Source organism: Anabrus simplex, chromosome 1 (assembly GCF_040414725.1).
Source record: "Anabrus simplex isolate iqAnaSimp1 chromosome 1, ASM4041472v1, whole genome shotgun sequence".
Classification (NCBI taxonomy): domain Eukaryota; kingdom Metazoa; phylum Arthropoda; class Insecta; order Orthoptera; family Tettigoniidae; genus Anabrus; species Anabrus simplex.
Window position 1 is genome coordinate 236449368 of NC_090265.1, and position 13865 is coordinate 236463232.

General features: G+C 37.6%; 1 protein-coding gene across 1 annotated transcript in view; it reads left to right on the top strand.

Moving 5' to 3' along the window:
- Window positions 1-2864: 2864 nt before the first annotated feature.
- Mlh1 (DNA mismatch repair ATPase Mlh1) overlaps window positions 2865-13865 on the top strand; it is a 205953-nt gene continuing 194952 nt past the window's right edge. Inside the window, exon 1 of the mRNA XM_067158893.2 lies at window positions 2865-3079. Within this exon, the coding sequence (XP_067014994.1) occupies window positions 2907-3079 (173 nt within the window). The 5' untranslated portion in view covers window positions 2865-2906. The remainder of the gene's footprint in view (window positions 3080-13865) is intronic.

A 13865-nucleotide genomic window follows, 5' to 3' on the forward strand; every position in this document is an offset into this window, starting at 1 on the left:
GGTCATCTTAGCCAAAAAAGGCAGTGCCGCAAACGTGGTTTACAAAGAGTTTCTGGGGTAAATGAAATGAAATTTTTCGGTGAGTTTTTATACTTTAGGGATTTTCAGATAATATCTTAGCGCAATACCGAGGAAAAGTTAATTTTTATCAACTTACCAAATCCTCGCGAGCGAAGCCGTGGGTAACAGCTAGTATATAATATAATCCAACTGCAAGTTTGAAATATCTGTAATATATGTTACGGAAGAGAGTAATTAAGATAGTTGTACGTTATAATATACTTAATTTGAGCCACGTGATAGTCCGGTCTCTTGTCTTGAAAATGATGTTTATTATAATGACCACCCTGGCTGAAGGGTTGCATTGTTTAGGTAAATAGTTTACTTGTAATAATGGTGTATTACAAGCTTAATTTGACTTTTTTATATTATTTTATATTATTCCTATCATTTTGCCATCTTTTAATTCTTAGTTAAACCCTTAATTATTTTAAAGATATTATCTACCTTTATTCAGCTGACATCGCCTTGTAAATCGGAATGAATTTGGTAAGAGTGTCAATAGAACTGTTTAAACCGAGGTTTTTCCCAGAGGTGTTCCGTGCATATGTTGTGGACAAAATATTACAGCTCCTAGAATCTGGAAACCTATCGGATTTGGATCTGAGTGATGAAGATGATAATGTGTAACCTCATGTACAGTCCAATAAATATTTTATTCTTGAAGGAGGTGGTGCTTGAATATGTAGTGCAAGAAAATGGCGCAGCAAATAACTGGGATACGGATTTTGCTAGTGACAATGTGGATAGTGCAAGTAATGCTAATTTAGAGACGACTGAAAAGCAAAATATAAAATGGAGAAGGCGTTCATTCGACAAACTTCACGATCCTTGGCACAAGTCTGAACCTGAAACTGATTTAGTGCAAACTAATCCTATCAATTATTTTAAGTTGTATCTTCCTGACAGTATTTTTGAACAAATGGCATATTTTACAAACATACCGGTATGTGTCCTACGGAATAAAGTATTGAATTTTAACCCTCGAAATTCAGACTCTAATTGGCCTCTACATTGCAAATGGTACTTTGAAGCTTCCAAGGGTTAGATTGTTTTGGGATCAGTTCGTTGGAATGAATTTGTTCTTAGATTTTATGTCTAGAGACAGGTTTTTCAAACTACGTATTAACCTACACAATGTCAACAATCTTGACAGACCTGAATCATGTCAAGATAAAATGTTCAAAGTCAGACCTTTGTAAAATTCTCTTAGGGAACGTTGTGTTCAGTTAAGTTTGGAAGAAAACCTTTGTGTAGACGAGCAAATAGTGCCCTTTAGATGTAATCTGTCATTTATGCAGTACGTTAAAGAAAAGCCCACTCCATGGGGATTAAGGGTTTTTGTATTGTTGCGAAATCAGATCAGGCCTATGACTTCTTGGTGTATCAGGGCTCAACAGCTGAGCTTGATCAAGTTTCCCTCAAGAAATTTGGTTTGGCAGCTTCTGTTGTTCTACACCTAGCAAAACGAATAGACGGAGAAGGTCACAAATTATTTTACGACAATTTCTTCTCATCATACAATCTTCTTCAGTTATTAAAAAGCTGCAAGATTTGTGCTGGAGGTACTGAAAGGCTCAACAGCTTTGCTAACCCTCCTCTCTTTGAAGGACTTGAAGAAAAAGGGGAAAGGAAATTTTGATGAAGTTGTTAGTGCTGATGGTGATCTAGTAGTGGTTAAATGGATGTGCAATCGGTCAGTAGTACTTGCTCCCAATGTTGTTGGATCTGGTGAGTTAGACCTAGTTGAAATATGGGACAGAGTACTGAAAACCCATGTAAAAGTTTCACGGCCAGAGATTGTTACACTATACAATCACGCAATGGGTTGTGTTGATCTATTGCATCAGCTGATTTCTCTGTATCGTATTTATATTCTCTCAGGGAAGTGGACTTACAGTGACTAATTTTCCACATTATTGAATTTGCTATTGTTTTCAGTTGTTTAGAATAGGCCTATAAGTGCGACTGTGCTGCAGTTGGAGTTCCAGTGAAAAACGTTCTTGAACTGCTGCATTTTAGAATGCGTATTGCAGAAATTCTTGCAAAGGCAGGAAAACCGCAGTCAAAGAAACGTGGAAGACCAAGCTGTGGAGAAAGTCAACCTAAAATCAACCCTAAGTGCTGTAAAGAGGAACAGCGTCCTTTTCTAGAGGTTCGTCAAGACCTTGTTGACCACATGCCACATTTAGATGGAAACAAGGAAGGCAAACGGTGCAAAAACAACCTTTACAATCAGAAAACACATTCATGAATTAAGAAGGACAGAAACTGTTTCGTTGATTTCCATCGTCCTGGCAGAATTAAAGTGACACAGTAAAGTGATATGTTAATTTCGAAAGACTGCTGTGACGTATAACAGGATTGTATTCTTTTTTACACATAATATATTTCTAGTGTTTCATTGTTTCTAATGTGTTGTACATAAGCTAGTGTAACATATAAATAAACATTTTACAACTAATAAATGAATTCATATTATTGATCAAACAGCAGCAGTTTACTTTGAATATGCAACGTTTGGGTAGAATTGTGCACAATTATGCACATCAAAATTCGGCAATTTAGAAATTACACCCAGAGAAATCATGTCATATAGTTGAGTATAATAAAAAAGAGTATTAACATATTTTTTTTCCATTGCACAAAATAATTCAGGTTTGAAGGGGTTAATAGAGTGTGGTTGCCTAATCGTACTTCCTCTCTTTTCTTTTCTTTTCTTTTCTTGTGTACGCCGGGAGTTACCGTAGATTGTTCTGGTATGTCTCGCACTTGGTTCAGGTATTGGCAACCCTGATTTTTGACAGTCAGCGGGAAATGGATAAGTTGTATAAATTCGTCCTCGTATGATTGTACGTTCGAATGAAGTGAATGTATTGGAGAAAACAACGCGATATGGTCAAGCAATGGAAAGACCTCGTGATATTGTAAAATTGGATGAAACCGTCGTGAATAGAATTGCTGCAGGTGAAGTTGTCCAGCGTCCTGCTAGTGCATTGAAGGAATTACTCGAAAACAGGTATGGTAGTACTGCTATTATTCGATATTCTTCAATATTCAGCTTCGATTCATTGATGAATACGAATGTCACGATGTATATCTGTTTTCCATTTTTTTAATTGCAAGGTATTCAAAGGTATCTCCTCCACTATTGTTAAGGTTAAGGTTATTGCGCTGTCATCTGCTGTTTCGAAAACATTTGGAAGAGTATCCCAATTTGGATTTTTAAAAGTATGTAATGGAATGAGACGAATATTTTTAAGCCTGCAGAAGTTGAGAGTTACTCTTACTGAGTCAAGAGAGAGTAAAAAGAGTAATTTCAACAGTCTGTGTGTCACTCCTGTGTTGTTGGCCTATAGAGAGAACAAGTCCGCGGTTGAACCAAGGAGAAGGGGATTTAGAGAAAACAAAGTATACTAGCAAAAATAGCATTAAGGGATGAACTGGCCTCTAGCTGTGTCTATCATTGCTTCCACTCAGGCCAGATTCTCTGCTGTTATCTTTCAACGACCTCTATTGGTAAATTATTGTTCTGTTAGGAACCCAACAATATTATATTTGTGAGATCTAGAGAATCTGTCGTATTCACGCCCTTCGGGGGTCTTTCCCTCCAGGTGGTTTCATCCGTGTCTTCCTTGCTTTTACCCACTGTGGTAGAAAAATATCCAAGTTATTCCTTGCCCATCGTAAGAGGCAACTAAAAGTGGCCCCAAGGGCTCTTAAGTTGGGGTCGTGGGTTGCTGACCCCGGGGCCCTTAGCTAAGCCCTGGCATTGCTTCCACTTACTTGTGCCAGACCTCTCGCTTTCATTTATCCTATCTGTTCTCTCTTAGTCAACACTCGTTCTTTTATGACCCCGAGGGTATTACGTATGGAGCCTTTCATTTTCACGCCTTTCATGGCCCTTGTTTTTTTTTTAGCTAATACTTTAATTTTTTGAAATGTTGGATCCCTTCCATTTTTTTGCTCTGATTTTTTTAAATAGAGGATGGTTGCCTTGCTGTACTTCCTCTTAAAACAATAATCACCACCACGTAACTTCATTCTGTTCCTTTGGTTAGTGTTAATGGGATGATTGCCTAGTTGTACTTCCCCATAAAACAATAATCACTACTACCGGTGGCTTATAACTGGTTGCCTAAGATCTACACCTTGTAACAAGGTATATTGCTTGGCTGGCATTGCTCCCCCAGATATCAGACGTGAAGTAGCTGCCAAACATGAAAGATCTAAAGTAGACACTTCCCAAATACATCCGTTACATGATTATCAACCTGCTCAACAACAATTGAAATCGAGGAGAAGTTTTCTTCATTCTACTGAGTGCCATTCAGAGTCACCTCAATCATCAAGACTAACTTCCTGGAGGTCCAGAAACCTCCATCTCAACGGATGGATGGATGGATGGATGGATGGATGGATGGATGGATCCATCTGAAACTCTTCCAGCCGGTTACGAAGAGCCGTGGCCTACATGAAAGAGTCTGAACAGGCTACGATCTGGGGTCGGTCGATCTAAGAACAATATGAAGAAGTGGTGTCTATCTGAAGAGTCAACCCTCTGTGCCTGCGGAGATGAACAAACCATGGCGCACCTACTTAATTGCAACTCCTGCCCTCTCGTTTGTACCATGCAAGATTTGATGAAGGCCACACCAAATGGTCGAGATCTTGCCAAATTCTGGTCCGATATGATATAATTGTTACTTGAAGGTACCTCTAGTATGTTTTCACCAGTTAGGCCTATCTAATTATTTCTCGTTCTTAATTAATAATTTATATGATGTATTCTGATACGAATAAATAAATAAAACTACTACCTGTACAACTTCTGGTCTGTGGACATGATAGTTGGCTGTCGTTCCAATCCCGGAGGAAGCGCACAGAATTTTTTAAAAGAAAAAATTACGTCCCGATGGTTCGGATACGACATAAAACTAGGGGTCCCATGTTAAAAGTTATGTAAAACTGAAATATTGCTATTATATACCAAGTAATGATATTATTTCATCAATGGTCATAACTTACACACATTATCACTGCACAGCCTCCGATAATCCACGAAGATTGGTTGGAGTTGCATCCAAGGAGCACACATCCCTCTCGACAGCATCTCAGAGTGCTCATTGATCCAGTCGTTTCACAGCTTGAATTATCCCTTTGTGTCTAGTGGTTGCCCTTCACTTGTTTAGTTGAGAGGCGTGAGCTTTACTGTGATGTGATAGATTTAGGTCCACGTGACTTGTAGCATTATCAATGAACAACAGTATTTTATGCTTAACCTTCTTCATTTTTGATTGATTTCTCTTAGTCACCGAAAGTATCACCTGTCACCCAAGCTTTTCTGTTGTGACTCCAAAATACAGGAAAATACTTTATTTTTCTTTAAATAGATTTTAAATGCTCTCGGAGAGGCAGCATTTCCAGTGAGTGCACTACAGGAAAGCAAGACAGTAATCCATTCTTTAGATTTCTTTCCACCTTAACACGAGCTGCCTTTTTCAATTAATGAACGAGTTGGCAGTTGTCTATAAAAAAATCCAGTCTCGTCAGCATTGAAAACATGTTCTGCATCCTCAAAGACAATTTCGATGAGTTTTCTCTTCCAGTCTTCTGCCACTTGAAGGTCAGCATGAGCTGATTCATCACAAAGAACTAAATGTTATGTTATTCCGTGTCCTAAAATGACCTAACCATCCACTGCTGGCTATGAACGACTCTAGGTACAGAATCACTACAATAACAAGTAAACACTGTGACAGACCTTGTATAAATTTCAGAGTGGTCTACTGTTCTGGGATATCATTAAGGGCTTGGACCCTTCTTAAGCAGGTAGCAAAGGAAAATCCCACTCTTATGCTTTTATTCACTGAATGTTAAAATTGCTTGTACTGAATCATTATAAAACAGCAAAACAAAATAAAGTTGTGAACCTGTCTAAACTATCATTTAAGGGCTGCCCAATGTACAGAGGATTTTTAACATGTGAAAGTTTAGCAAATTAAACGGTGCATTCAATGTGTGAACAATCAAAAGTGTGGCCCGGGATATAGGGGTGTCCAAAGTGAGGGGTGTCGCTGTAACTACCTTCTCCACTGAGTGAATGAAGTGAAATGAAGAGTAATCTGTTTGCTCTATTCTGTTTATTTTATTTACTCTCTTGTTTATTGTTGTTGCAACAAGTTATTGCAAAGTATTAAAACCTAATCCTTTTTTGTTGTTTGTTCATTTTCCTCCTGTAGGTTGGGGAGTAGAATACCTCCACAGTCTTACCTGCTTGTCATAAGAGGCCACTGAAATGGTAACCTCAGGATCCTTCAACTTGGGAGCGTGAGTTATTGACTATAGGGGATTTAGCTGAGTCTGGCATTGCTTCAACTTAGTTATGCCAGGACCCTTACTTTCATCTTTCCTACCCAAACTTCCTTGGTCAAATCTTGTCATTTTCTGACTGCAGGGGTATTAGGTTATTGATGATAAATGAGGTAATCCACCTAATCAGTACAATATAAAATTAGTACTATTTATTTTAATCATTGTACCAGTTTCAGCCTATTGATATTAGGCTATTTCAGCCATAAGGTCTTAAAACATTTTAAAAAACTAATTGGTTATACATACTACAAAAATAAATAGCATAATACTTCAAAATACTTTGATCTAATAGGTATTCAATATATTCTAAAATAAGTCATTGTCTAGATAATGCAACACAACACTTGAAATTTCTTATGATCTGTTGGTATACTTCAATAAATATAAATCACTGTATTGAAGATCTATAAGTGATTTGTTGTTGTCGTCGGTTGTAATTCAATCTGAGTATACAGTATATCACTTCTCCCTGTATAAAGTGAGCAGTTTAACTCAGTTTATGGATGTGTTTGCGATGACTAAACAGACCAATATTGGCATAAAACATATGCCCACACAAATCACACTGAATAGATGCAGGAGGGTGGGGTTGTAATTGACAGTTTTCTTACTTGTTGCTTGGCCTCTTGATGTCTGCGGCAATCTCTTTTCAAACAAGTTGAGATCTGTGGATCTAGTGTTCCGCCACAGTGAATGATTCACAGCACATTCTTCCCATGTCTGTATATATATACCAGTTGTCTTCATAATGTGTTTCAGCTGGTCCTTAAAACACTTAAGAGGGCCTCCATGAGGTCTACTGCCGGAGCAAAGTTCACCGTAAAGAATTTGGCGGGGAAGCCTGGTGTCACTCATGCGGTGAACATGGCCTTACCATCTCAGTTGATGAGCGATGATTGTTGCCTCAGTGGTATTTAGCTGCGCTTTGTCGAGAACTGCAGTGTTGGTCACATAGTCCTCCCACTTGATATTCAAGATGTATCTAATTTTTTGTTGGTGGAAGCGCTCAAGTTTATTGATATCACAACGATAGTGTGTCCAAGTTTCACAGCCATACAGTAGCATGGAAATGACAACAGCTTTGTACACCACGAGTTTGGTATGCAGTTTTAGGTCATTATTAAAGACTCTGTGCATTAACCATCCGAATGCTGTAGCCCCAGTTCTTTCATCAACAGCTTGTTTGCAGGTACATCGTTTAGACAAGATGCTTCCAAGATATGGAAAGTGATCAACGTGCTCCAATATTATGTCTAAGATGCAGATGCTGAATTCAGAAAGAGTTAATCCTGGGGCAGGTTGTGCAAGTACCTTCGTTTTTTTTTGCATTAATGGCAAGACCAAAGCGATTACATGCAGTTTTAAAGCAGTTGACTGACTGTTGTAGTTCTGCAGGTGTTAGAGCAGGAGATGTGGTGTCATCGGCATACTGCAGTTCTGTCACCCGAGTAACCACAGTACGTCTTTGTGAGTGAAGTCTTGCCAGATTGAAAAGGCCTCCATCAAAACTAATCTCCATGCCCAAGTTGTTTGCAGATGATTTACGCAGCATGGCAGCCATGTCCAGTGCAAAGAGTGTAGGAGCAAGTACGCAGCCTTGTTTCAATGCACGAGTGATTGGGAACAAATCTGATACTGAGTTACCATGAAGAACCTGTCCAGACATGCCATCATGAAGAGCTTGAACCAATTACACATAACGTTCAGGACATACAAAATGTCTCAGTACTTTCCACATAGCAGATCTTGGTACTGAACCGAAGGCTTTTCCCAGATCATAGAAAACTAAATACAGAGACTGCTGTTGCTCTCTGCATTTTTCTTGAAGTTGTATAGCACAGAAGATCATAGCTGGGATTTTTTTTTTTTAACACTTGTATAAAATGAAAGGCAATTTGTGAAAAAATTAAGATAGAACAGATGATAAATTAGATCTTAGTTGATTATGTTATGAAACAAGGGTAAATTGGTTTCAGCCTATTCTATTCTTTTTCACCAATTGCCACTTTACTATTCACTACCTTCTCTCTGAAATAGGAACAAAAACAATGTAGGAGTCAAAATTGTAGTAGCAAAATATTTAGGTAATAAACAATTGTTGATATATACAAATATGTAAGTATATACTGTACATACCTAGATATATACTAAATAACCAAATACTACTATAATTTATTCAAACTGCCAAGAAGAGCCCGTATAAGAACTAAAATCATATACCCAGGTGATGTTAGGGAGCGCCTATACACACTACCTCTCGCGTAAGTGAGGACAACACTACCAATGGTGGATTAAAGTTAAAACCAGCATTTCCGTTTCACTATATAGTGTTCAACAAATTATTTATAGATCTTCAAGACAGTGATTTATATTTATTGAAGTATACCAACAGATCAGAGGAATTTTTAAGTGTTGTGTTAAGTCTCCAAGACAGTGACTTATTTTAGTGTATATTGAATATTAGATCAGAACTATTTTCAAGTATTATGCTATCTATTTTTGTTATATGTATGGCCAATTAGTGTTTTAAGACTTTATGGCTGATGATGGCATAATATCAATAAGCCAAAACTAGTACCAGTACCATGATTAAAATAAATTAAGTACTGATTTTATATTGTATTGATTAGGTGGATTACCTCATTTATCTACAATAATTACAGTATATTATCATCAATACGGAACATGATAATGAACGTTGATGGGGTATTAGCTTTGCGAGGCATGGGGAAATTTTTAAAAAGCAATTGTGATCAATGGAAAATGGTAAATAATAATGTAAACAGCCTACGGGATGGGTTTAAAGCAATTGTTGAGGTATGTGAAAACAGATATGTACTTTTAAAAGAGGTAAGGAATGGTAAAGACTCGTTATATTATAAGAGGGGGGGGGGGGGGAATATTAAGAAGGAGGTGCAGATTAGCAAGAAATAGTTAGGAATGGTTGCAGGAGTAAGGGGAAATTGAAGGAGCTCGCTAGGAAATTGAACTTGGCTCGGCGAAAAAATCAGCTAAGATTAATATGATGGCAAACATAATTGATAGTCATATGAATTTTAGGGAGCAGTGGAAGGATGTGTGTGTGTGTGTGTGTGTGTGCTTTAAAGCAGAAACAGGTTCCAGGAAGGACATTCCAGGTATCATTAATGAAAAAGGGGAGTGTATATGTGAGGACTTACTGAATGCAGAAGTATTCAGTCAGCAGTGTGTAAAAGTGGTTGGATATAAATATAATGTCCAGATAGAGGTGGTGATTTGATACTTGCATATTGCAGAAATTTACCTATGATATTAAAGACATTTACTGAAAGACACAAAAGTTGAAAGCTGGGATTGATAAGATTTCTGGGGTTATATTAAAGGCTATGAGTTGGTATATAGTGCCATATCTGAAATACCTGATTATTGTTTGCATGAAGGAGCAACACCAAATGAATGGAGAGTTGTGATAGTAGCCCTAGGGTAAAGGGAAAGGGTGACAAACATAAGGCGGGTCATAAGAGGCCAATCAGCTTGACACAAGCTCTGGCAAAGTATTCTTTCTGATTACATTATATATGATATAGATGTTGATTCCCATAGGGAACCTGAAATATTTGTCCTGAATGAGTAAATTTATAATACCAGTATAAATGGTCTGTTATTGGACATTATAAATTTTTCAGCTAACTCATTCCTGGTTGCCAGCGTTTTGCCCCAGTGTGCTAAGTTGGGCTCATCAGTTGGTAAATAGCACACCCACCAAGACGCATGTCTAGTGCATACCGTGGAGGCCACTGCATAGGCTACTTGGAGCCACTGGCAGTGCCAATGCACTATGAGAAACTTTGCCTCATTATAAAATATTGATGCCTGTCTGGCTATCAGATGATATAGATGTTGATTCCCATAGGGAACCTGAAATATTTGTTCTGAATGAGTAAATTTATAATACCAATATAAATGGTCCGTTATTGGTTATTGGACATTATAAATTTAAAATTACAAATTTTTGGTCCGGTATGGGACATTAGAAATTAAAAATTTATAATGCCCAATGACGGACCATTTTTATTGGTATTAAATTAGATATGTTTCCAAAATTACTAACTGGTTTGATAGAAGGCAGTTCAGGTTTAGGAAAGTTTATTCCCGTGAAGCTCAACTTGTAGGATTCCAGCAAAGGGGCGGTCAAATTGACTATACCGCTGTTGACCTATCCAAGGCTTTTGATAGGGTAGATCATGGGAGATTGCTGACAAAAACTGAGGGCTATTGGACTAGACAAAAGAGTGGTTGAATGGGTGGCTAAATTTCTAGAAAATAGACCTTAGAGAATTAGAGTGGGTGAAGCGTTATCTGATGGGTGGTCCCACAGGGCAGTATTATTGGGCCTTTATGTTTTCTTATATACTGTATATAAATGATACGAGTAAAGAACTTGATTCACAGATAAGGATATTTTGTGGATGATGTTATACACTGTATAGAGTGGTAAATGTCTTGCAGGATTGTAAGCAACTGCAGGGGGACCTAGACATTGTTGTGAAATGAAAAGCAGGTAATTGTATGATGGTAAATAATACCAATATAAATGGTCCGTTATTGGAAATTGGACTTCGCACAGTGGGGTGAAATGCTGGCAACCAGGAATGAGTTAGCAGTAAAATTTATAATGTCCAATAACGGACCATTTATATTGGTATTAAGAATTATGCATTTGACACAAATATTTCAGGTTCCCTATGGGAATCAACATCTATATCATGCTGGTAATTGGCATGAAAAGTAAAGTTATAAGTTTTACCAAGAGGAAAAATCCTCACAGTTTTAATTACTGTGTTGATGGGGTGATAGTACCTTATGGAGAACTCCGTAATTACCTAGGTGCTAATATAAGGAATGATCTTCATTGGGGTAATCATATTGACAAGGTTGTAAAGAAGAGTTACAGATATCTTCACATGATTATGAGAGTTTTTAATGGTTGTCATAAGGATGTAAAGGAGAGAGCATATAGATCTCTGGTAAGACCCCAATTAGAGTATGGTTCCAGTATATGGGACCTACACCTAGACTAAATACGAGAACCAAAAAAGATTCCAAGGAAAGCAGTACGATTTGTTCTGGGTGATTTCCGACAAAGGAGTAGTGTGTGCTTCTAAAAGAATAATTTTCTTGGTCCACCTTTCAGTATAACATTAGGAAAAACACCTTACATTATGGATACATAATGGAAAAGCATTTTCTGTTATTACACCAGTATATGATTCGATGCCTGTTGGGTCATCCTCAGGTGGTTCACAGTCACATTCATCAAAGATATTTCATAAAACTACTGAAAACAGGTACTATCCGGTACCTAAAATAGATGATGTGTTGTAAGAAAATATACATTAAAATGTGATGCTACAATGTAAAAGAAACACTTGTGATGTGTCTTAATAGTAAACACATTTTCATATTGTAAGCTACTGTGAATTGTGGAGCATCAATTGAGATATCCTCTGTTTTCAAGTTTAATGTTTTTAATATACACTATTTTATTGCTTGAATGAACTTGAGGTTGCTCTATTCCATTCCTATAGTGTTACAAAATTGTAGACGTTTTCTTATTGATGGACTGGTGTTTAAGTTAGACTGCAGGAAACTCCTTGTTTTTCTCGTATTTAACTTGGGGCGAACATTTTATAAACAAAATAATTAAGAAATTCAAGAGTAAGCCAGAGTAATTAAGGATCCGACACCAAAGAAAGGCTATGCTTCTCATTTATCATAACACTAACATCTTAAAAAAATGCAATATAAAAATAGCATTTTAAACAACCAATACTATCTTGAATCTATTTTTTAACCCACACTTACTATTAATAATAATAATAATAATAATACAGTGAAACCTCGGAATGCGAGTAACTTGGTCTACGAGTGTTTTGCAAGACGAGCAAACATTTTTAATAAATTTTAACTTGATAAGCGAGTGAGGTTCCGCAATATGAGCGTCACGTGTGCCTACGTTTTTCCCTCCCCTGTTCCTTTGTTGAATGGATGAACAAGGTCTTTGGTCCTGTAGCGAAGAAATATTTCAGAAAATAATCTGCCGCTCAAAGTCTTGCTGGTTATGGACAATGCTCCTGCTCATCCTCCAGGCCTTGAGTCCTTGAAGATGACTTACTGGAGGAATTCAAGTTCCAGGTTAAGTTCCTTCCTCCCAACACTACACCACTACTCCAGCCTATGGATCAGCAAGTCATTTCGAACTACAAGAAGATATATACCAAAGCACCATATCAGCGATGCTTCGAATTGACCGAAGGAACGAACCTTACCCTCTGAGAGTTTGGGAGAAATCATTTCCCCATCATGAACTGCCTGAAGATCATCGATAAAGCCTGGGATGGAGTCACCAAGAGAACTCTCACTTCCGCTTGGGGAAAGCTGTGGCCTGACTTTGTTCTTGGACGTGACTTTGAGGGGATTGTTGGTGACAATGAGCTGCAGATTGTCAATGAAATTGTGTCCTTAGGGAAGACTACGGGGCGGAAGGTGAATGACTTAGACATTCAAGAGCTGGTGGAAGAACATAGCCAGGAACTGACCACCAACGAACTGATGGGCCTGCATCACGAACAACAGGAGGAGGTTATGGAGGAGATCTCATCCGGGGCAGAGGAGGAGGAAAAGTCAGCGGAAACTCTCACTTCAACTGAGATTCTGGAGAAGTGCAAAATGTGGGAAATGGTGCTAAATTTTGTAGAAAAACACCACCCAAATAAGGCTGTAGCAGTGCAAGCAATGAATCGGTTCAATGACAATGCAATGTCACATTTTTGTGAAATCCTCAAAAAGAAGCAAAAGCAACAGTCATTGGACAGGTTCCTCGTTAAAGATGCACGAAAAGAAAACAATTCCAGTGAGCCAACAGTTAACAGTGATTCCGTTAGTGAAATTCTTGCTACACATTAACTCTTCTCATGTCATCTCTCGTCTCCCTCACACCAGCAATGATTCTATTGTAAGGAAAAGTGCACTTTAATTTGTTTTACGTTATATTTTGTTTTAGAAATGGTATGCGAATAAATATGTTTGTGGACGAATGATCCGCGTTTCAATTTTTTCTTATGGGAAAACTTGCTTTGATATACGAGCGCTTTGGATTACAAGCATGTTGCCGGAATGAATTATACTCGCAGTCCAAGGTTCCACTGTACTAATAATAAGAATAATAATTGTTCTGGGGATTTCGTAGAATGCAGGGGTGTAAGAAGGTGCAATCATGAATGAGTGGGTAGAGAAAAATGAAGTTTAATTTAAAACTCTAAAATTTGAAATTTTATTTCTTTCATTGAATTTTTTTTGTTTCTTTTCAGATTTTAAACTTTGGTAAACAATAACAATTGTATGGATAAAGGTTAGCTCATGAACTTAAGAAACAATCCTAGAAAAGCAGA